The 24,708-nt window shown below is 32.7% G+C and overlaps 3 protein-coding genes across 4 annotated transcripts; 2 read left to right on the forward strand and 1 right to left on the reverse strand.

The window, feature by feature from the left end:
* The first annotated feature begins 8,489 nt into the window (after window positions 1-8,489).
* LOC113866809 (protein IQ-DOMAIN 14-like) lies at window positions 8,490-10,100 on the forward strand. The gene is made up of 3 exons (XM_027501609.1): window positions 8,490-8,897; window positions 9,082-9,291; window positions 9,393-10,100. Exons 1-3 carry the CDS (start codon window positions 8,490-8,492, stop codon window positions 10,098-10,100), a joined length of 1,326 nt encoding a protein of 441 aa, XP_027357410.1.
* Window positions 10,101-12,286: 2,186 nt separating this feature from the next.
* Window positions 12,287-15,604, reverse strand: LOC113867953 (probable pectinesterase 53). Its single transcript, XM_027503473.1, has 5 exons — window positions 15,236-15,604; window positions 14,576-14,765; window positions 14,245-14,451; window positions 13,797-14,032; window positions 12,287-12,437 (listed from the first exon to the last, which is right to left on the reverse strand). The coding sequence occupies exons 1-5, from the start codon at window positions 15,595-15,597 to the stop codon at window positions 12,290-12,292; spliced, it is 1,143 nt and encodes a 380-aa protein (XP_027359274.1). The 5' UTR covers window positions 15,598-15,604; the 3' UTR covers window positions 12,287-12,289.
* Window positions 15,605-19,045: 3,441 nt separating this feature from the next.
* Window positions 19,046-24,052, forward strand: LOC113867562 (probable glutamate carboxypeptidase LAMP1). 2 transcript variants are annotated; one of them, XM_027502953.1, is made up of 13 exons: window positions 19,046-20,114; window positions 20,315-20,382; window positions 20,503-20,584; window positions 20,687-20,779; window positions 20,874-21,026; window positions 21,142-21,213; window positions 21,458-21,545; window positions 22,058-22,141; window positions 22,489-22,577; window positions 22,684-22,800; window positions 22,921-23,061; window positions 23,598-23,817; window positions 23,948-24,020. In XM_027502953.1, exons 1-12 carry the CDS (start codon window positions 19,176-19,178, stop codon window positions 23,778-23,780), a joined length of 2,109 nt encoding a protein of 702 aa, XP_027358754.1. In that variant the 5' UTR covers window positions 19,046-19,175; the 3' UTR covers window positions 23,781-23,817; window positions 23,948-24,020. The 2 variants fall into 2 exon arrangements, with proteins under 2 accessions (XP_027358754.1, XP_027358753.1); XM_027502952.1 differs by having other exon boundaries at window positions 23,598-24,052.
* The last annotated feature ends 656 nt before the right edge of the window (window positions 24,053-24,708 follow it).

Genomic DNA, 24,708 nt, shown 5'->3' on the forward strand with positions numbered 1-24,708 from the left:
CTTTTCTTTTTCATTCATTTTTATCATTAAACTTTTATCTTTGTTATGATACCTCCATTTTAAAATTTAATAAAAGTATCTCACATGTTATAACACTAGAATTATACTTATTAACTCAGAACACTAGAATTTAAATTATATTCGCCGATTCAAATCGAACTCATATAATTTTGTTTAGGAAAAAAGTGTAAGTAAATATTTATAACTTTTTTTTTTTCAAGCCATAACATTAAAAAAAGTCCAATAGATCTCTCAATCCATATGCATACAATCATAATTAACATAAGAAGTCTTTTAGCTAACACTCCTTATAAATGCATTCTAGTGGGCTAATTATACATCAATCACAAATGGAGAAGGAGCTTTCCGAATGAGAATCGGACCAAGACCAAGAACTCATTTTAATCAAATCCAACAATTGTTAAATCAAATGACAAAATTTTAAAAATATCCTATTACACATAAGTTATTTGCCAATATATATAACTTTTAAACCCTGGTTTTAAAATTGTGTCAATTTTTTTGTTAATTTTAAAATTGTTGCAATTGACTTACGTAATGAGATATGTGATACTTTACATTAATGTTTATTATATTTACTAGCTTTGAAATTTTGTCTTTCCTTTTCTTTGGTTACTCTAAACTCCGTACCAAACAAAGCCAGAGGAGCTTATCTCTCTTGCTCCCCACACACCACCTTCAATTACTACTATATGCCACCATTGCCTATATTTCATACATAGCTAGCTGTAGCAAGTTAGGGCTCAGTTGGCCACCCATCATTCTTTGCCCACTTTAAGGTCGACACTTTGAGGGACCACTCCCGTTTTCAGCTCCTTATGATGTCATGTGGGAATGCTATTAATCCAATTAATATATATGTTGCATATGTTGTAGAGGGTACGTGATATATATTCGAATGCAAACACAACATGCATTTCTTTAGCTCTACATCTCTTATGGATGTGTTTCCTTTTCTTTATACATATGATTCCTTTCCAATTATTTATTTGAATAAAAGATGGTTCTGACTTGTAAGTATATCTGTGATACGATAGGTACACTGTATATATATATATATATATTCGATTGTATCTAGAAGTTTTTATTATATACAAAAAAATTCCCTAGCCACCTGATATTTTCGTAGTGGCTAATGAATTGAAATTTGAATGTAGAAGAGGCTCTAGGTCCACTGAACACCCCTATAAATTAATGAAAAATATAATAAGGAGACCAGATCCAATTCAATCGAAAAATGTTTTTTTTTTCCCCATATTATTTCCTCGTGTAAGTATGCTAACTATTATATACTATTAATGTAACTCTACAATCATATTTATAATTCTTCTTCTTTCCAGATCAATTTAATCTTGTCTCAATATGAAATTGCTAGCATAGTGCTTTAAATTATTCCATGTTTACATGCTGACAGTTCAGGTTGGAACCAAACGAAAGCTTATGTCTATGCTGTGGCTATTCCAATATTAAATTACGTACTGAACTAGCAAAAAATTACATTGCTAGCTAAAATATTCACATTAATTAAAAGTAAAAGTCATGTGACTGAATGATTATTTGAGTGCCGGTGCGGATGCGATTCGAGTTTATGAAAAATGAGAGCTTAGGTTTGGAAATGAATGGGAGTTTGTCAATATAAGAGGAAAGAACTACTTTTCTTTTTCAAGTGGTAAATTTATTTTAATTATTAAAAGCAGTGTGACAAGTAACGAAAAAAATTGTTAAGACTTATCGAATGTTAATATAAACTGAGTCAATGTTAATTTTAACACTCATTAGTTCGTCACACCTTTTAATTTGGAAAAATGAAGAGAAATTAAATGCTAATAGTATTTTTTTTATTTACGTAAAAGAAGTAGGCTAAAATAAGGTAATAAAAAAGATATGGAAGAAGTCAAAATATTTGGTCAACCATAAAAAATGGCATGAAGTGAGGATGCTGTTATAGTCTCTACTGTCTATGTAGGTAATGTGTTTCCATTTTACTTTGCATTTTCAAGGCATAAATATATTTCTTATTAATTGAATATTATTTCTACAAAATATTGGAAGTATATTGTTAGAAGTTATAATATTACTCCAAATATGCACCATGATTATTAACTTTCACACACCTTCATTTGAAGGTTTATCAACCTCTGCATTTTGTCTCAGGAAAGAAAAAAAAAGCAGAATTCTTTTATATAACGTATAAGCTAATCTAAGGTTTAATTTTATAACTTATGATTGTCCAAGAAATAGAATAGTAAAAAGCCCTACTTTAATGAACAATAATACCTACCATGTCTTCCTTTCATTGTTGCTCAACTATATGCCCTTAGGCCTTTGTTAGGGATAAAAGTGAGGAATTTTAAAAATTCGTTGACCCATACCTTTTTGTCAGCATGATCCATTTAGTTTGGTCCATTGACATTCTATCCTGTAATTCTAAGGCCTGAAAATAGAACTAAAGCATAGTGTTTTTGGTCAAGAACTAAAGAATAAATTTAAAAATTAGGCCTTGACCAAAAAATATATGTATTGAGAAATGAAGTATGCTAGGGCCCAAGTTTCAGCCAAACTTCCTCATATACGTGTGAATTATATTGGCCTGCAGTTAATGGTCCAGATTGCCTTCCACGGGTCTTAATTCTTATAATGTACAGTTCTGTCAGTTCACTGGAGAAGTCAATGGAAAAGGAACTCTTTAATATATATATATTCTCTTTTTTTTATTTGATAAAAAATCTCTTGTTTAAAAAAATATACATGGACACAGTTATCACCCAAAAATATAAAATAAAGTAAAATGAAACACTTTTGCTTACACAAATTCAATCCTTAATTGGGTCCATCAAATACTTCATTATTATAACCCCCAATTTATCTAGAAATGAAAACTTTTCGGGTAAAAATTACATAAAATGTGCAAAATAAATATAATGTTTTTCTATCAAATATCTTCGCCTTAGAGTAAAGAATTTTCAATGAGCTAAGTATGTTATTTATCAAGTATACGTATGCTTAATACCCTTTTTACAAAATTAAATCTTAAATTTTGGATATATAGCATGATTTAAAATAGATTTTCCATTGTCTATCTACCCTTTGTTCTCAAAGCTTGTTTTGTCGTTTTGTTTTGATTTTTACTTAGCCGTGATGGAAATTGCAAGCATCAGTTTTCTTTATGCCATGTTTATACGGCCTAATACGGCTGTCCTGGTTGTTTCCCATCCAAGGGTTACAATTTGCTAATACTTTTCACTCATGTATTAAGCTTATTGGCATTCATGTTATTGTCATCTCACACACATTGTTAATATTAACACATATAATAGAATAGGAAACACACAAAACATTCATAGAAAGAATGTTTTTCAAACAAAGAATATTCTAATGAAAACTAATATGCAAATTTGGCCCATTGGCCCCCAATACAGCCAAAAGGAATCTAAAGTATAAAAAAATAGCATGGATGTATCTTGAAAAGGGAAATGGACTACAGAATAAAGTTTAGGGATGTTATTAATGGTACCTTGGATTGGATGGGAAAAACCCATGTCATAGAATATTGTTTAGCATTAGGCTAGGTTTTACCTAAACAAAGAAGATGGTCCTAATTGCCATTGCTAAGGGCGCTTATAATATGATAGGCACATTTTAGTCCAAATTGGAATAGAAAAGGTAATGCTTTTTCAGTTCTCTGATGGGCATGTACCACCAGCAACCAGCAATCAATCTACTGCTTCTTAGGGAATTCTGGCCAATAATTAGAAGGGTTGGTAGGTCATGGGCTTCCCCAAAAATTCATCTTCAATTTTTGTTAGAAACATTTATTTGATTAAAATATTTGCTAATGTTCTATAAATCATGTGTGTATGTATATGAATTTTACATCTTAAAAAATGCATGACATGATGAGAAAATTCTATTTCATAAAGGATTTCTTTTAAGAATTTAAAATGTCATAAATTCCTGTAATGAAACTAGTTTTACCATTGTTTTCCTCATTTTCATATTTGGCATTAAGTTTACAGCGATTAGAGGATACAGTTAATGCAGCTATGGATGGTGGTTGTGAAGCTACAGTCAAATAGCCATTAATTTTATATGAGGCCAAGTATTAAAATGATCAAATTCCTAGGTCAGAACTAAGTATAGCAATATCAAGAAGTTGATTTAGTAGTTGACAAGTGTATACAATAAATTAATGTAGTACAAGAACACAAGTTTGAACGCGAGTTGTTTTAGCACAAGAACACAAACAGTCCAAAAACTATACATGATGCAATAAAAAAATCAGAAAAGGGAGGATTCCAATAGCAAGATAATCTTTGGAATATAGAGGAGTTAGATTCATCAAGTTGGTCAACATTAACCTGCCTCGTAAAAAATGTATGAACATGGTACATGGGCTCCTTAGGCTTCTAAGTTTTCACATTGATCAGCAATAATTGTTTATACTTATAATATGCATTTACTTTATAATAGAATTACTTACTTTTTTTCTTGACCATTATACTAGTATTAAAAAAAGAAAATCATCAATATTTTCTAAGATAACATATGGCATAAATAGCCATTCACAATAAAGCAATGTTTGAATTATTTTAAAACTCTATCCAATACAAACGGTGAAAATCGTTTTATAATCATAGTTGCATATTCATTAAGAATTTTGCTATGAACAAAATGTAAAAATCTCTGTGCCACTCATAAAATAAAAAAGAGAGATCGGTTGGTGAGGGAAAAGAAAAACAGTTGCTTTTGCAGCATCTAATATTAATCTTTCATTAATTGATCAAATTCTATGATTTACCAAATCATTATTACCACAAGGTATAAATATAAGCAGGATATAAAATAAGTATTAAATAAATGGGTTAAAATAAATAATGTGCCAAAGAATAATAATTAAAAAGAAATTAAGCAAAGGTAATTTTTCGGTAGAATATTAGAGTAAATTTGATTACTGATGACCAAAAATTGAAAAAGCAACCAAATTGTCAGTGATGACGCAACGAGGAAAATTTCATACACACTTTCTCATTGCTTAAACAATATTGAATATTTTGCATACATAAAAAGAGATTCACTGAAACTGTGTGGTTCAGAAAAGGAAAATGTTTCTTCAACCCTTTCACGTACAACTTCAACTAGTTTTTTTAATCAAAATATGTGTTTTAGGATATACACATATATATAAGATAAAAAAATTAAATAATGCTTTAAAATATTAAATACGATATTAATTTTAAATAATTTAAATAACGAAATTATTCGAAAAAATGAAAACGTGCAAAGGGCCACAAATCCAAAAACTAAAGGCATGGATGATAGATGGATCATGGATATGAATATTGAATAGTATATAGTAGTAGGAAACTTTCTGTAAATATTCAAACTTAATGGCTACAACTAGGCATTGATTCCCCCTTTAATGGCCCAGATTCGCTTCAGCTTTCTCAATGCCCCTGTGTCTAATTGGGATTTATAAACTTCTAGTGTGGACAAAAAACTTGTACTGTACACACGATAAGATACTTTATTTTATCTAAATTTGACTGTGTGTTTATTCTTCTTATATTTACTTGATATGCACTGTTTAATGGTGTCTTTGGTTAACATCTTTTAATTTGTAATAAAATTATATTTATTAGCAATATTTTTTTTTCATATTTGAATGCAAAATCTTATTTAAGAATAATAATAATATATATCTATTACATGAACTGAAATTGGTAGGACAACTCAACTTTACGAATGCATGAAATTTCACAAGACAATCAATTATTAATGTACATGTTCATGGGAAAATTCCATTTTTCTAGTAAAATGGTAAAACCTGGTTTATATTGAGTGGAAAATCCAGGAATATTACTCATATAGTGTAAGAATTTTAAAACATGTATATGCTAAAAGATTTAGACCCCTATGAAATCATCCAAAATTTTAAATGGCCTCAAAGAAAAATCAATTTTTTTAATCGGTGAAAATAAAAATAACTCTTGAAAAAATAACTCCACACTATAATCAAACAAAGGGAGTATTTCTTTATCGGTGGTTCATTTCGATACTAACTCTTGAAAAAATAAGTATCATACCATGTTAATAAATTATATTTTTTGCTTCTCTAGTTCATAAAATTTTTTATTTAATTATAAGTTGGTAATTTTTATCCATATATATTTTAAAAATTTTCAATTAATCTTAATTTATTGAATATTTACACAAAACTTATAAACTTAGAAATAAAAATCACAATTTTTTTACATAAAATGTGTATATATTATACATTAAAGAGAAATAGAAAGATAAAATAAAAAAATAAAAAAATAGAATAAAATAATTGATATGGTAAAACAAATAATATTATAAAAATATCAGTAAAAATGTTATATAAATAATATATCTCACTACAACAGTTTTCTACCCATAAAAGTTATTGGAATTACTTGCACAAAAGAAGTTATATCCATATAACCATTTGATGCAATAAAGTGACAATAAGAAAAAAAAAATGAACACACAAAAAAGAAATAATATTATTTTAAAGAAAGGAAAATAGAGCCCTAGACTGAAAAAATTTCCTCATTCACATGTACATACCCATCATAGTTAGTTTCTGGGCTAACTGGTATGCATGTTCTTCATTTTGTCATCTTACAAGCCAAGTGGTTTCAAAGTTGGCACAAATAAACAAAGGAGGGTAAAAATGAATATTAGATGCTGCTACGGATCGATATATCTTTTCATACCCCAAAAGAGATAAACGGGAAACATAAAAAAAGAAAGATTTAATTGCACGGAGCAAACATGGGTAGCTATTGGTTAAGAAAAAGAAAGAAAAGTATATATTAAAGCAAAAGATATATCTTTTCATTGGTTCTACTTTAGTGCTGAAACATAGCAAGCATGCATGAGTGGCTTTGTCAATTTATAACCCATGTATGCAGTTGAAGAAAGGAACATTGCAGCTTTGAAAATAGAATGAATTATGAATCTGGGTCACTCATTATTTTCTATGATAAGATGAATAATGGTAGTGTAGAACAGTTGAAGATAGAGTCGAAGAAGAGTTGATATGTTACAAAGGATGCTTGTATATAATAGGAATGCTTCACGAGAGTGTCAGACATATATCTTAGGACCCTCACATATCTTTCTTTTGAGGACACGTCGCTCCACAAAGTATTGGGTTGGGAACAGATAGATATACATGTTTCACTCTTTATCTTTCTCTCCTTTTTTTTATTCTTGAATCTTGAGTTTCCCTTTGGAGAACTGCAAAATTTTGACTTCCCTTTTCCAACTTTTTTATTGTTTTTTTGTTTTCTTTTTAGGAAAGCACTATGAGTCTATACTCATTAATGATCCTTTTTAATCTACTAATTCAGGTAAAAGCATGCTAAAGGAACTGGTTAATAATTCTGTTACATATTAATTCTATTTCACCAGTCGAGTTGAAGTTGTTTATATTAAGTAAAAATTAAAATGCATGATGTTGATTTTAGGACAATGATTATTGTCATATTTATATGTCTGTTGTTATTTTAATTTTTAAAAATTTATATGAAATATTTTTACTATTCATATAGTTATAAAGAGAGTAATGATAAACATGTAAGTGTGACACTAAATATACTCTCATCTTAGGCTTGATGAAAAAATAGTGAGAATTTTGAAGGTAAAATATGACAAAAGTCTGATCATGTAGAAATTCATATTAATCAAAGATTAAAATAACAATAATTAAAATAACAATAACTAAAATTTTGAATGTAAAGTCTTAGCTTCGCTTTATCTGAATGGAAAGATAAACACAATAACTTCATCACTTAAGTTTATTAGATTCAAGTTGAATTAATTATAGCTTACACTGACACTTAACTATGAAGTATTTAAAAACAAAATAATTATGATAAAGTAATTAATAAAATACTAAATAAACAGCAAGCCTACTTTTAAGAACTAAAATAGTTTTATTCCTTTCATTTCCGGAATCGAATTCTATCAAAGGTAGGTTACCCTTTCTCTGTGATTATTTTACTTTTGTAGCATTTTCTTACTTTATATAATTTTTATTACATCATTTATATGAAACCACCCCACTAAGTTAACTCACCTTTATTTAATTTCTTTTAACTTTCCTTGCTCTTGCTTACCACACTCCCTGCATGTTCCATGGGCACGTTTTTTTTGTCATGTAACGCAGATTTTCACGAGGGTTTGACAGAACCTTTCATTTTTCTTCTGTTTCATTTCTTTTGTTTTGTCTCTTTTCTCATCCTTTTGTACAAAGACCAATAAAATTACATAGTCTATTCCTCATTCACATTCACATTGTATCTCAAAAGAAAGCATTATTTAACAACCATGTTACTATTTCACCATATTAAGTTGTGAGCATCAACGGTTCATTCAAGAGTGAATTATTGTAGATTTCTCTCACTATTTCAGGACCCTTTTGCTTACACTTGCAGGGTTAAATGGGGAGAGCCACAAGGTGGCTGAAGAGCTTGTTTGGGATAAAGAGAGACAAAGAGCACAAACAAAACTCAAACTTTGGAGACCCAAGAAGCATGAAATGGTCTTCTTCTGAGAATACTAATAATTCGAGAGTTTTGTGTCACAATCCAGCTACTATACCACCCAACATTTCTCCAGAAGAAGCTGCTTGGTTACAATCCTTCTACACAGAAACAGAAAAGGAGCAGAACAAGCATGCCATTGCAGTTGCTGCAGCCACAGCAGCAGCTGCTGATGCTGCTGTGGCAGCTGCACAAGCTGCAGTGGCTGTGGTTAGGCTCACTAGCCATGGAAGAGGCACCATGTTTGGTGTTGGACCTGACATATGGGCTGCTATCAAAATTCAAACAGTGTTTAGAGGATACCTTGTAAGTTTGCAACTCTGTGTTTTGCTTATTTTATGTTCAAAACAAGATGCTAAATATAGGCTTTTAGCTTCAATAATAAGGAATTTGAATTGGGTTTTGGAATGTTGCTATATCTGTTTTTGGTGCATTGTCTTCACAGTGGAATATGAAAATTGAGATGAGTTTTGTTTTGGGTTCTGAATAGGCAAGGAAAGCACTAAGAGCCTTAAAAGGATTGGTGAAGTTGCAAGCACTTGTGAGAGGGTATTTAGTAAGGAAGCAAGCAAATGAAACCCTTCATAGTATGCAGGCTCTTGTTAGAGCTCAATCTACAATTAGGTCTCAAAAATCTGGCAGGGTCAAGAGCACAAATAATGAAGCATGTAGATTTCAAAACCGAGCTAGAAGATCCATGGTATTGGTACAGATCTCACATTGTAGACACAATTCTCATTATGTGCATAGTGGATACATTTATTCTAAGCTAGTTGTTGTGACAAAATCTTTGCATTGCAGGAGAGATTTGATGACACTAGGAGTGAGTATGCAGCTCCAATCCACAATAGAAGGTTATCATCTTCTTTTGACGCCACAATTAACAACAATAACAGTGTTGATGGAAGCCCCAAAATAGTGGAAGTGGACACTGGGAGGCCTAAATCAAGGTCTAGAAGGACCAACACTTCAATATCAGATTTTGGTGATGACCCATCATTTCAAGCACTTTCTTCTCCCTTCCCAATACCATACAAAACCCCTGCACGCTTATCCATACCAGACCACAGGAATTTGCAAGACTCTGAATGGGGGTTAACAGGAGAAGAGTGCAGATTCTCTACAGCTCAAAGCACTCCACGGTTTGCAAATTCTTGCAGCTGTGGATCAGTTGCACCTGTGACACCAAATAGTGTGTGCACTGAAAACTTGTTCCTAAGTCAATATGGGAATTTTCCAAATTATATGGCCAGTACTCAGTCTTTTAAGGCCAAATTGAGGTCTCATAGTGCTCCAAAGCAACGGCCAGAACCTGGTCCAAGAAAGAGGCTTTCCCTCAATGAAATGATGGAGTCAAGGAGTAGTTTGAGTGGGGTTAGAATGCAGAGGTCTTGCTCACAGGTTCAAGAAGTTGTTAACTTCAAGAATGCTGTGATGGGTAAGCTTTACAAGTCCACAGAATCTGCTAAGGAGATAGACAGAAACTATTACTTTCACCGACGGAGGTGATGATTGCTGAACTCATGAGAGATTCATAAGATATCCACTTTATCAAATGTTAATAAACTATTTTATATTTCTGCGCCCCAAGATTGGCAATTTGAAGATAGATAGTTGGTGTGGGAAACAAGGGAATGTGAGGATAAAATAGAAGGGAAAAAAAAGAAAAGAAAAGTCACCATGTTTTGTGAAAAGTTTGTTCATGGATTTTTCATATATTATTCAAATGCAAGAGTCCAATTTGCCTTTAGTGTAAACTCCCCGAATACTTTTTTTTTTTTATTAATTTTTAGCAGTTTGTTTTGTTGGTGATAATGAAACCTTAATTCGGCTGTTATAGGCTTGTAAGTTGAAACAAATAAAAACCATTCCTAAACAAAATTCACACAAAAAATATTGGAGGAATTAAAAACAATAATTTGCCTATAAGAAAAAAAGGGAGAAGAGCTTTTATTTTATAAGAGTTGAACTTGTCACAGCATGGATCAAACTATACTTTTGTCGCTGAGAGAGAGAACTTAAGGTTCAGTACTTTTTTGAGGGTTACAGCGAGGCTTTGTACAGTTGAATATATGAGAGAGGTGCAAAAAAGAAAAAGTGTACTAATGTAGCTCTAAAAGTGAAGCAACATCATGTTATATGAGACTTTTGAGTTATCAAGTAAACTTTGTTGTCAAATCATTGAGAGAATGAATGACTTAAGGCAAAGCTACATTGATTATGTTCTAACCATTGGCGTTAGACAAAATCAGTTTCTTAGAGCTCTTCCTTTTCATCACTAATGATTGGTGAGATTACCAAAAATAATAATTGATTGGGAATCTCACTGTATTGTGAAGGAATATTCAATGTCAAAGGACACATGACTTGTGGCTCATGTATCGTCACTCATCAAGGACTTTTTACAGCTATGAACAGTTTACAATTGTTTTGAATTTTGAAAGTGATGAGGGAAGAAAGGGATGTGTGTTTTTATTTGCTGCTTGTTGTTGATGCATGCCCCTATGGTGCTTCCAAAACTTGTGTTTTCTGTTTATATGTTTTATTTTTCTTAGCCTCTTCAGTAACTTTCATTGGACTTGGGCTAAATGAGGTCAAATAAAATTTGATGGAGGCTGCAATGTTAACTATTGATTGACTGTGGGTTGTAGCAAAAGATTTAGATACATTCATAGAGAAACATTTTTTATATATAAAGTCTGTTTACAGATTGTTAGAGAGGTAATCTTTTATTTATATATTTATTTACTTTTAAATTCTTCTTTTTTTTATAAGATAGAGACATGACATGTGTGTGGAAAAATTTATTTTTAAGGATTTTTACTTTTTTCGTAAACTTTTTAAGGAAGTTTACTGAATTAAATGTGTATTTTGCGTTTACTGACTTTCCAAATTAAGTACACATTTGAATAACACCGTATTATTATTATTAGTTACTTCATAGAGAACACTACTTAGGGAAGGTGCAGTATTGTGGTTGCTTAACTTTTTGTTTTATACTTTTTATGAGTTATAATAAAAGATATTATTATTTTGCAATTGAAGCCCAACAGGGGCCCGAACAGTGTAGTTGGGCGATGGAAAAACTCTTAAAATGAGAGTATGAAAAATGAGCCGGACTTGGCAAGTTGAAGCTTAAATTTCCAAAGGTTGATGGATTCCATAAATTGTTAGCTTTGGGCTCTACTTTTATTTGGGCTTAGTTTCTGGCCCGTTTTATTTCATCTATAATCACCGGCCAAAAATAGGATGGTTAATATTTCATGTATAGGTGACAAAACAATTTCATACATAGATGATCGTGATATGGAAGACAGAATATAACAGCGAACAAGGTTTTTTGTTTGGTCCACAGTAAGTCCTGCGTTTTGGTCCAAAGACAGAGAAGAGAAGGCCCAGATGTTGAAGCTCCAAAAACAATAAACGAATATTTTTAGACAAAAACAAAAACGCATATTAAGTTGTTTAAAAAATTAGATCCAATAGCCCATAAGAAAAAGGCCTTGAAGACTAAGTAATGTGGCGATATCCATGTTATTTTCATATAAATATCAAATTACGATATGCATGGACAAGAAATTGAAGACTTATAAAGGCACTATCAAATTACGAATCTGTGATATATAATTTATACATAAAAATTTATCCACTAGAGAAATTGAAAATGAAAAAAAAAAAAAAAGTTTCTATGAGTTGAACTACAATTTGATCCATTCAGTCCCATCAATAAAGCTAAGTGAAAGAAAAGGTCTAGCTTCCTCGTCAGTGAGTTCTCTTGACCATGATACTCTCCCTGCAAAGCTTGCTCCAAGTCCTGAGCATTTGTATTGTCCATAAAACACAGTCCTGGTGGTGTGTGGTGGACCCAATACAATACAAAAACATTAGAACAAATTAACTTTCCACATGTGCATGCCATTATGTCTATAGCTGTATACCAAACAACTAAATACAATATATCAATCTGTGGGATTAGGTGGCTAAGGTTCTTTTTAGACACTATGCGCATGCTACTATGCCTTATCTATATTAGCAAATAAAGACATGAAGTTCGGTGGTTAGAATCATCCCTTTGTGTTTAGTATTTAGTATTTGCTTATCTAATTCCCTCAAAAGTGCTACCAATTTCTTATTCTTCAGAAAGTTCCTAGTTTGTTTTTATTTTGTATTTTATTAGAGGGTGCATATCATAACAGGTAGATTTGCACCATATTATGGATATAGCCAGGAGCATTGAACACTCATACAAAGCTGGGCCTCTCTTATCTTGGCCTCACATTCATTTAGCTAGATATGGAGATGCCCCACATTCCTTTGTTATATCATAAGAAAAGACTCATCCATATTTCTTATTGAGTATGATGGAGACATGGGTAGTTCACAAAGACATGTTAGAATAGGTTTAACTTAGTTTTTATCCCATTCAAAATTGTCATATATTTAGACTCCAATTTAATTTAATCAAAACTTAAGTTGACTAAATTTATTGAGATAATATATATGTATAGTTAGATAATAGAATTAAAAAAATAAAAATAAAATTATGATATATTTTATAATATACATTTTTTATTATTAATTATTCAAAAAGTACAAGACATCGGGTTGTGAGTTATTAAAACTCAAAATATATTCTAAACTCATTCTCAAAATTACATCGAATTTAATTTTTGATATCAATATCAGTTGAGTTAAGCAAGTTAGTAGAATTGGATGTTATGGATACCTAATAGAGACTAGTGAAGTTATGCATATGTTATGCTGATACTGAAAGGCTATTTTTGTTATTTTAGTATAAAGCTACTGAGAATGACTGAATACTGTTTGTTTGTGGTTTATAAAATGTGAACTCTTAGATAAAGGGCAAGATGACAAACGAACCTTCACACCCATACGGTGTGGACAGTTCGTGTAAGAAAGTGAGTGGCACCGCCCCATTTTCCTCTAATTGTGGTGAAGGGGTTAAAGTTCTACAGAACCCAACAAAACTGAATTCATGTATAGAAGAAGTAGATAGGGGACAATTTTCAATGTACTTTATGGGATGTCACATACCCTTTTCTAATGTCAATTTTTTAAGAGCAATGAATCACGCTTTATAATGTCCTATTAGGTGTGCAATTATATTAACATAATCACGACCTTGTTTGCATGGATGTATGTGTGTGTGTGGTGAGAAAGAGGGAAATGAATTAGAGAACATACATTTCACGATTAGGATCACCCCAATTATACCATCCTTTGGGAATGATGATGTTGTCCATATATGTGTAAGCGAAGACGACGCGAGAAAAGGGACCCCAAGCCCTCCCAAGATATAGTGCTCCTGATCCCGTGACCTTACAGTTCACAAACGAGAACCCCGTGTCCTCCAACATACTACCCCTTCCTTGTGCTGTTACAGCTCCTGTGTTCTGTGCTATGGCATGCACGTGACATTCCTAAGTCAACACTCACTTGTCACTAACATTATAATCATATTTCATAGCTATCAAACAATCTGATTACGTGTCCTAAAGGAAACATGTTAGAAAAATGAATTCAATAATTATGTGTTTGTTTATTAATTCATCATATTAGAAAACAACTTTATGGTAATTGAAATTATGATATTTGAAGGTTTCAAATTATTGATGTCGACTGATAGTCTAACCTCAAACAGCGAGAGAGAATTGCCAAATATGAAATCAACAGAGCCTTCAATGTAACAATCCTTGTAGTAATGTCTGCCTACATGATCATAAAGTGTGTCTTGTGCTCCTAAGAATTTGCAGCCTAGAAATGTTGCTGTGTCTGCTGAAATCCTTAATGCCACTGCTTGCTTTCCAACTGCTCCTGGTGCAGGAACAGGAGTTGTGTTCTGCATTCAAAAATAAATTTAAAAAGTTGTTAAAAGTGAAAACATTTATTATCTCAAAATCATAAAAAATATTCAATGCATTTTATGGTAATATATAGCATCAAAGAGGAAGGGTGTTTTTTACTTGGAATGTGATGTTCTTGGCAATGAAATAAGGTGAATTCACTGCAAAAGTTGCTGAACCATAGGTTCCTAGAGGCCTACCATTTGGGCCAGGTGTTTGAGCAGTGTCACCCCATTGAACTATGGTTTTATCTGCACCAGCTCCTTCAATGGTTATGAAGGATTTCAAAGCAGGAATGTTAACCTTCTCCCTGGACAATCAAACACACACACATACACAAATGCAAGGGGGAAATCAGAGGCTTTAATTCAAATGCAATTAACAATTGGCTACAAGAATAAACGCAGAAGAAAATTTGCACAATAAAACATAGGGTTTGAAGAAAAAAAACCAACTAAAGTGAAGTCCATCAGCTGAAAATTTTCTTCAGTCAAACACCAGTTGTGTGAGAATTCGAATGATCGAATCAGAAGGAAAAAGACACTAGAAGAAACAAAATTGTTAACGTTATCGTTTTCCAACATCACTCTAAGTGTAAGCTATATATATATATATATATATATATATATATATATAAACACAATCCTGAATGCAGACAAACAGAAAAATACACGTCTTACATGCACAAACCACAATTTGAAAAGGGCACAAAGCAAAGGGACCAGAATGTGGCAGAACTCAACTGAATGAAGTACAAGGAAATATAGTACTAGTACTCACGTGTAAACCCCTGCATGGACCTTTATGACCACTCTCACAAGATTGATGAATGGTAGGGAATCAATGGCTTCTTGAATTGAAGTGAAATCTCCACCAGAAGGATTCTTATCAACGTGCAAAGTGTAAGAAGCAACAAGCTTATTTTTCGCTGCCTTAAAAACAGTGTGTTTGAGGCTACCAACAAAGGTTACCCATTTCATGAATTGCTGTTCTGAATACTGCACTCTAGTCATGTTAGTTGATAACGCATTTCCTGCAGAACGACCTGGTCTAATTCCCTTGGTATGGCACTGTATTCTACTGGGATTTTGCAGAAGAAGAAGAGCAACTAACATGATGAAAATGTAATGCAAGTTTGACATTGTTAGAGAGAATTTGAAGTGCTTTAGAAATGGGTTTGTGCTATGGCTTTATATACTAGTTATGGTACTTAGTTTAGGTGGAAAGTGAAGCTGAATCAGAAAAACAATGACAGAAAGAGAGGTCACGGGTGCTTCTACTGCCATCAATGTAGAAAAGAGAGAGAGAGCGAGAGAGAGAGAGAGAGAGAGAAACAATCTAAACCACAGGACAGGTTTCACTTTTTGTGTATAAAAACATTAATGTAGTAGAAATATTTGGCCATTGGTTATCTTCCCTTTGTTCTGGTTGTTTGTTTGGTGTTGCCCGTGAGCCTCTTTCTGTTTGTGCATGATCATGGAAATATTCTTATTGAGATAAAATACTATAATGGGTTGGGTACTACTTGTGTGTATTGTATAACATTTCACGTGAAAAATATACAATTTGATGCCAACTTTCTGCTTATGCATGCTGAATTAATGCTGATAATACCTACCCTTGAATCATGGCCGTCCAATATTTGGACCCAAATTAATGTAATCAGATTCTTCTTGTTGTTTAGCTAATTACTGTTATTTGACCACTTGTAAGTGGTTCAGATTAATTCTCAATTCTAAATTCCATGTAGTTGGTGAATTAGAGAAACTCTGTGGGCTCCCAAAATGGACTTTGGCAGAAGCAACAATGCCAATGGCCTTAGGCCAAAGTCATAACTCTAGTGATGTGAAAGAACCTGCACCAAGACAAAACTTGAATTTGTTCAATCTTCCTCTTGTTCCCTCTTTATGCTTTTGTTCTGTGGAGATACTATTTTTCTTTAGGCAGATTCTGTGTACTGCTATGTTGAGTTCATCCTTAGTCCTCTGCTTCAGTGTTTTCTCTTGCTTGATCATTTTCGGTTCTCTTTAGAAAAAATAAGAAAAATTACATTGTACTATATTCATAAATAAAACTTTTATGTAGATGTTTTTTTTTTGTACATTAAATTTGAAATATGACGTTCTACTTATATTCCCTCTAGTTTAAGAAACACATCAACTAAAATTAATTAATGTGTGTAGATTTGTTATTTTTTAATTAAGAAAATTATATCTGTGAGTAGATTATATTTCTACCATTAATTAAAATTTAAAAAATCTAATGACCTGTGAGTCTTAAGATAATATTTAGTACACGAATAAGGAAGAACAGAACACCAAACATAAATTATGTTTGATTCATTTTGATGCGTCTATCAAATGGTGCATAGAAAACCAAACATGTAATCAATTAGCATAAGGTTATTCCAGTTTAATTAATGTTTTTAAGTTTAAGTCCTGTGTAATTATAGCTAAATTAAATATCCTAAGAGAAAACTTTTATGATGATATATAGTAATCCTATCTGACCTCTTATGACAAACACATATTGTCTAGACAAAAATGATGCTAAGATATCCTCAATTTTACTCCAATACGATAATTAAATTTTAAAAGTTGACAAAATTTACAAACGAAAATGCACCATTTGTATAAAAAAAAGTCTCCAGTTGAAAGATCATGCTATTGATTGAGAGTTGAGACCAATAGCTACTGCCCCTTTTGGTGTTTGGTCCAACTACTCCTTCTTGGCTAGGATGGGCTCAGAAGAGTTTTTTGGAGTTCGGGTTGGGCTTAGAAATACATTCTAGCTAGCCCTACACAGTACACATTTAATTCCGTGATTAATGCAACATGAGATTTGTACAAAATATAATTTTAGTTGACCAAACAAATACATCATCTTAGTTCTTCAAACATTCAACATTAACCATATTAACTTTTAAAAGATGAAAATTATTATTTTTGCTCTAAAAAAACATCAATCAATTTAATCTTTTTATCGACATATTCATCTTTCAAAAAACAAAATGATAACTTCTATTTATCAATAACTAGTGTAACATCTTGAGAATCAAAATGAAAATTAATTCTATTAAATTAGTTTATGGTTGTGATTCATGAATAGTAATCATAGAATGAGCCTCCTCATTTTTTCACATGTATTGGATTCTATATGCAATGGAAAAATGTTGTTCATACCACAAAACTGTGTTTCCTTTATATTTATATTTAATTTTATAATAATGTATATAAAAAGTAGAAGAAAAAAAATAATGATATGTAATGTAACACAATATCAATAATTAGTGAATTGGTATTGAAGAGAGAATTTTAAAATTTTAAAAAAATAAAATTAATAATAAAAAAAATACTTAGAGTTAAGTCAGGTATGAAAGAAGCTATGAATGATAAATTCAAAAAGTTAAATATGTGAGACAAATTTTTAAATTTTTTTAAAGATAATTCATTTGAAATTCTTTACATTTGACATACAAATTATCTAATTTAAATTTTACAGTATTTTAAAAAAAATACTATCTAAATTCATATAACCAAATAATTTTAAATTACTCAATCCAAAAAAAGAAGTCATTGTCGAGACATCAGCGAGTCACAACTTTCAATTATAGATACGGAAAACAAAACAAATTGAAGAGTTCACTGTGTGAGAATTAAAATATTGCAAGTTGCGGAGTCATAACTCATAAAGACACTTGATGAGACTTACTTTGTCATATTATAAATATTTTTAGTACTGTTATTTTAGTTAAGATTAGAGTTTGATCTGAATAGCATATACTAACCTCTTAATGATAACCTTTATTGCACTAGTTCCGTAATTGGGTAAAATTTCAATTTTAATTGGAGAAGAATGCTATTGCGCCTAAATTTTATATTTGGGGTTGTTGCAATTACTGTAAATTCCGTACAAATGATATATACTTAGAGGTGGGGAAGCAGTAACACTTTTCTTATATTTTAATGTTTCGATTTAATGTGGGAATCCTCCCAAATGTGTAGCTTTCTATTTTTATTGGAAATCTTTGGAATTTGTTGCCATCTTCTCCATGTTGAAATATAGAACTTCCTGATAACAAATTAAAGGTCAGTATTCATTTCATTCAGGAGAAAGCCACATATAGTAAGGCAGCGTGGGAACCAGACTAACAGAAGCAACAAATATTGATGATTATGATGATGATGGTGACGGTAATAATAATACTTCAGAAAAATGGCTAACTCTTTGATTTCATCCATATTATATATGACAATGATTAAAGCATCCAATGACACTTGATGTGATAAATTTCTTAACCAAACTAACGGGTGACTTTACACCTGGTTTTGTTATCAATGAGTGCAAAATACACAAAAACCATACACACCATAACTAATAAAATCTGCTATAGTTAGTACATAACTCAGTATTCTAAAACATATGTTAACTATGGTTCAACTTTTATCGTATGTATGAAAAAGACTTCATTGACAGAAACAAAACTCACTTCAGCCTCCAAGAATTATTTTCTGGCTGTTGCAAAGGAGATATCATTGGTCCACAAAATAAAATACACCCTAACAATCTCTCTCTCAACACACACACACACACACAAATAGGCCAAACCATAGACACCAAGAGAAGCCAAGAAACCTCCTCAAGCTAAAGTGCCTTCAAATAAATAAACAAAAGAAAAACTATCCAAAGAGAAGGAAGTAGTAGAATTCATTAGTGTGCCATGATCAAAACAAGCACAACCACCACCTTAATAGCCATAGCCACCTCTTACTTGCTACTTGTGATTACACCAACCCCAAAATCTACCTATCACTCACTCTTCGTATCCAATTCTCTATCAGACAATGCATCCGTATCACACCACCTCCAAACTCTAACACGCAGACCCCACATCGCAGGTTCTGAAGCCAATCATGAGGCTGCATCATATGTTATCTCAGTCTTCACCTCTTCAAACATACCATCCCATGTAGCATCATACGAGGTTGCTCTCGCATATCCTTTATCACGTTCCTTGGTCTTAACAAACCCACCACCACAACCACCCACAACCTTCACTCTAAAAGAAGAAACCTACGAGGGTGATCCTTATGCTGACGTGGTGGACGAGGTTGTTCCCACGTTTCATGCGTATGCCAAGTCAGGAACTGCCACTGGGCCTGTGTGTTATGTGAACTATGGAAGAGTGGAGGACTTCATGACACTGGAGAAAAAAGGTGTGAATGTTTCAGGCACTGTTGTATTGGCAAGGTATGGGAAAATCTATAGAGGGGACATTGTGAAGAATGCTTATGATGCAGGTGCGGTTGGGGTGGTGATATTTTCAGATAGGAAGGACTATGGTGGTGCAAAGTGGTTCCCTGATGATAAGTGGTTGCCACCAAGTGGGGTTCAGGTGGGGACAGTGTATGGTGGGGTTGGTGATCCCACAACTCCTGGTTGGGCAAGTGGTGGTGAGTGTGAGAGGCTGAACAAGGATGAGGTGGAGATGGAAGGTGATGTTCCTCTCATACCTTCATTGCCTGTGTCAGCAAGAGATGGTGAGAAGATAATGAGGTCAATTGGTGGCCCAGTTGCTGAGGATGATTGGCAGGGAAGTAAAGATGATCTTATTTACAGGGTTGGACCAGGACCAGGGATTCTCAACCTTAGTTACATGGTATTTTTATCTTAACTAACTAGGGGAAGTTTCAGTTAAATTTGTTAGCTTTAACTTCTTTTCATTTTTCTTTTTAATTTCATATTATTGTCAATTATAGGCTTGTGAAAATGCCTCACACAAAAGACACTTCAGTGGTCGTTGATTGGTTAAACAAGAAGGAGACTTTGCTAAGTGGATTTTTGGATGTTGGTTTTCAGGGGCAGGAGGTTATAACCACAATTCAGAATGTTATTGGTGTGATTGAAGGAGCAGAAGAGCCTGACCGGTACGCAAAAATTGATGACATAGGAATGAGATGTGATGTACCTAAGATTGAGAACTTAGGAAATTTTCACAATATTTTTGCTTGAATTCTTGATTTAGTCACTGTTGCAATTGCTTGTAGATTTGTCATAATAGGTAACCATAGGGATGCATGGACATTTGGAGCAGTTGATCCCAATAGTGGCACTGCAGCTCTACTTGAGGTAAAAATGGCTTTGTTTGTAGGCATTGTTTTGTGTATTCATGCCAAACCATTGAGAAAAAATGGACCTTATGGCACAAGTGACATGTCTCCTGAAACTCAGATTGCGCAAAGAATGGGGAAGCTTCAGAAAAGAGGGTGGAGACCAAGGAGAACAATTATCTTATGCAATTGGGATGCTGAGGAATATGGCCTTGTAATTCTCTCTCTGCCTCTCTTTTGTCTCTCTTTCTTACACATAGAGGTGTATGCCGCATGAAAGTTTGATGTCAAGTTATCATTCGCTTCAGATAGGATCAACTGAATGGGTAGAAGAGAACAGAGAAATCCTTGCTTCAAGGGCTGTTGCTTACTTGAATGCCGATTGTGCAGTAGGTGGACCAGGGTTCTCTGCCCGTGCTACTCCACAACTTGATGAATTGATCAAAAGAGCAACTCAGCAGGTATCACCAAGTTGAACCAAAAATAGTGGAATAAGCCCTTTTGTACATGATCAGGGGAAGAAGATACATGATGGTGCCACGAACCACTTTTTTTTTAGTATTGATTCTTTTGTAGGTCAAAGACCCAGATAACTCATCTCAGAGCATTTATGAATCTTGGACTGGTAATTCTGGCAGTTCCCCTCTGGTAAGCATATTGCAATTGTTTACATCTTTATGGTTTAAATCCAATTAGATATCGAGACTTAGGGAAGACCAAAATCATCAATGCAGTGTAGAAACTATCAATTTGCTTTTAATTTTAACAAATTAGCCAATTGGGGGTGGGGACTAAACTTTTATTTTGATACATGTGGGGATTAAACTTCAGAACAGTTGTATAATCTGAATATCTTTCTATATGCTCATAAACTATTTATCTATGATGAAAGCTCGGAAGGTTAGGAGGTGGAGGATCAGATTATGCATCATTTTTGCATCATGTGGGAATTCCGGCAGCTGACATAGACTTTGGAGGGGGTAAGAGACAAAAATCATTCTTTTAATTATTAATGATGCAGATATATCAATAATCTGATTTCTGCCATACATCTCATTGTTCTTTTTGTAAAGCAAGTAATAAATTATCTATCATAAACAAAAAGAAAGGAAGAAGTCATTGTACTGAAAATATAAATTCAAATTCCTTAGATTTCTGAACAACAATTCTCAAGCTAGGATGAGACAGAATTTGAGAAGGCTTATCATTTGAAAAATTACACTTGAATTATATACACTGGGTAGAAAAAATATACCTCTAAAGTTAGCAAGTAGAGATATATGATATATCTATTCTTGAATTTAGTGGATTGAGCTCACAATGCACTTTAAATTAAATCAAGGATGGATACATCCTTATATACTCGCTTTAATCCAGCTGAGTAATATGTTCAACAACACAAGTAAACTCAGGCTGAGACACATACAAGTTACATTTTGTCATCAATGAGTGGACATTGAAAGTTTGAAACCCCTTTTTTCTGATACTGCAGCATTCCCGGTATACCACTCACTGTATGATGATTTCATCTGGATGAAAAAATTTGGTGATCCTATGTTTCAAAGGCATGTTGCAGGTTGGGCACATAAATTTCTTTTACAGTTTCTATCACAGTAGAGTTGATTCTAGAGGCTTCAAAATGAACTAAAGCTCTACTCTAGTTTTATATCTTCAGTTTATTTGAAAATTATTAAGAGTATGATACAAGAACTTCCTTATCATAGGTATGTAAGATACAAAGTAAATTTCAACATGTTAAATTTTCCACAATAGGTAGACACAACGTGCACACCGAGAGTTACAAAAGAGAAATTTTTGTTACTATGTTTCACTGTAAGCCTTAATTAAATCAAAGTGCAAGCGTATAACTAGCACAGATCTTAATTCATTTATCCGAATTATTGCTTATGTTGTGGAAAACAGCGGCAAGTGTTTGGGGTCAAGTAGCACTTTGGTTAGCAGATGAAGAATTCTTACCTTTTGACTATATATCCTATGCTAAGGAGCTCCAGGTGTGCCCACATGAGATAGTGATTTAATGTAATTTTACACACAGACTATTCTCACTGAATTTGAGAGCATGAAAGATACTTACAACACTATATGTCTAAATCACAGCTTAGCACGGAGAAACTGGAGGATGAGATTTCAAATAAAGACATAAATTTGTTACCTATATTCAAGTCTATCAAGGAGCTTGAGAAAGCTGCAATCAAGATAAATAACCAGATAAAGGTATCTCTTGAATGTCTTGAGACCATAATTCTTAAATAGCAAATAGCATAATGGTTCCCTTTTTTCTTCTAATTTTTTTGAGGGGGGAGAAGTGTAAAACATTGAAATGTGATTCTTTAGGAAATAGGTGCAAGAAAAGGTTGGACAACGTGGAAGAAGGACCACTTGAAAGTGAGAGAGCTAAATGATAGATTAATGATGGCTGAGCGTGCATTCACTGACAGAGATGGCCTCTTTGGAATGTCATGGTATAAGCATTTGGTAAGTTTTCTTTTCTTTTTTTGGGTACCAACAGTTGAGAAGTCATTTTCAAGTCACATTCTTCCTTTGGTTTATGACATTGGCTGCATTTGGATACATAGCTTTATTAATTGCTTATTCAATAAGTTCTTTTTAAATGATGACATATGCTGTGAATTTAACTATGAAGCTCGTGGAGATAAGCTGAACACAATTTTTTGATAATACTAAGAAACTTATTAAATTAGCTAAAAAAAGCTAATGAGAATAAAAAATTGTTTCAATAAGTTGTACATAAGCTCTTCTAAACAAGCCAATTATATTCTTATAATGTAACCAATGTTAGTAAAGATTACGAGGGAAAGTCACTTTAGAGTCTAACCTGGGTTAAATGAAAATGTTTTGACATAAACCAAGGTTGTTACTAAAGATGACACTGAAGGAAAAGAAAAAATGGACAAAATTTGACCATATATTCCCTTTCTTATCTACTAGGGAAACTTTTTGTTGAAGTTGAAAAAATGGACAAAAATTGACCCTTTTGCCCCATTTTTCAGATATATGGACCATCAAAACATAATGACCATGGGTCTCAATCTTTCCCTGGAATTGACGATGCTGTTAAAATGGCCAAAAATCTAAATACTGTAGAATCATGGCATCATGTTCAACACGAAGTTTGGAGAGTCTCAAGAGTCATCATACATGCCTCGCTAGTTCTCATCGGTCAACTAACATGAATATCAATTTACTTGTACATTTTCTATAGATGATAACTTACATGTCCATGAGAATAAATAGGTATATGTGTGACGGTTCACAAATCTTTCATAACTCAAAAGGAGCACTATTTAGGATTCTCTCATCCTCTCATCTGTCAAATGTACTTTGCAATTTGAATGATTAGTTGCAAGGTAATTTTTCATGCATTATACAAAGGCTGTCACTCTTCTGTAATAATTAGCCAACATATGAATTCTTGAAATAAATCTTGACACAAATTGGGTCTTTTTCATCCGTGTTCCAAACACAATTATTATTTTTCATTGCCCGTACAAGGTTATATCATCGTATTTAAAGGAGAAATTGTTTAAGTATAAAAATTTGGTTTTTTAAGGTCGAAAGTTCACAAATTTCGTTTTTTTACTTTTGATAGAAAGTATAAATATTTGGTGACACATAACAACACAAAACAAAATTGGGCCGTTTATGAAGGAGATAAAAAAAAGAGAAAAATGAAGCATGAGATATTTGATGTGCAGTATTTATTAATTTTTCATGCCTAAAGACGTGCAATAAAGTCCATACGCCAATTATAAAATTTTCATTAACGTGCATGTTGTGTACACACGTGAGAAAAATTGTTTACAATTTAAATATGCGGAGGTTGTGTAACTGTCTCAGATTGTAATCTTGATCCCAAATTAAGATTTCAAGCCACTTTTGCTTGTCGCCTTACTCAGGAGGCTGACATGTTAGTGCCTACAGCTCAAAACAGATTGAAACACAACTCAGGAAACTGAAATCCCGTGAGCAGGACTTCCAAGACATTTTAACAGGATTCCAAGATACGTAAATTTAACTTTTCCAAAGGAAAAATTATATACGGTCTCTCAACCTCCATTGGAAACGAAGAAACAAATAGACCCATGATCCAAGATGTGGGAG

The sequence above is a fragment of the Abrus precatorius genome, unplaced genomic scaffold (assembly GCF_003935025.1).
Source record: "Abrus precatorius isolate BTA unplaced genomic scaffold, Abrus_2018 Scaffold5, whole genome shotgun sequence".
In the NCBI taxonomy this organism is placed as follows: Eukaryota; Viridiplantae; Streptophyta; class Magnoliopsida; order Fabales; family Fabaceae; genus Abrus; species Abrus precatorius.

What these genes read in the sequence shown, in the direction of transcription:
- LOC113867562 (XM_027502952.1), top strand. Translation starts at nt 19,176, where the DNA reads ATGATCAAAACAAGCACAACCACCACCTTAATAGCCATAGCCACCTCT. An exon ending in ATGCTGAGGAATATGGCCTT is followed by an intron (nt 20,780 to 20,873) that starts GTAATTCTCTCT and finishes CATTCGCTTCAG; the next exon opens with ATAGGATCAACTGAATGGGT. An exon ending in AGATAAATAACCAGATAAAG is followed by an intron (nt 22,801 to 22,920) that starts GTATCTCTTGAA and finishes GTGATTCTTTAG; the next exon opens with GAAATAGGTGCAAGAAAAGG.
- LOC113866809 (XM_027501609.1), top strand. Translation starts at nt 8,490, where the DNA reads ATGGGGAGAGCCACAAGGTGGCTGAAGAGCTTGTTTGGGATAAAGAGA. An exon ending in CAGTGTTTAGAGGATACCTT is followed by an intron (nt 8,898 to 9,081) that starts GTAAGTTTGCAA and finishes GGTTCTGAATAG; the next exon opens with GCAAGGAAAGCACTAAGAGC. An exon ending in ACCGAGCTAGAAGATCCATG is followed by an intron (nt 9,292 to 9,392) that starts GTATTGGTACAG and finishes TTTGCATTGCAG; the next exon opens with GAGAGATTTGATGACACTAG.
- LOC113867953 (XM_027503473.1), bottom strand. Translation starts at nt 15,597, where the DNA reads ATGTCAAACTTGCATTACATTTTCATCATGTTAGTTGCTCTTCTTCTT. An exon ending in GTCCATGCAGGGGTTTACAC is followed by an intron (nt 14,766 to 15,235) that starts GTGAGTACTAGT and finishes TTGATTGTCCAG; the next exon opens with GGAGAAGGTTAACATTCCTG. An exon ending in CCAAGAACATCACATTCCAA is followed by an intron (nt 14,452 to 14,575) that starts GTAAAAAACACC and finishes TTTTGAATGCAG; the next exon opens with AACACAACTCCTGTTCCTGC.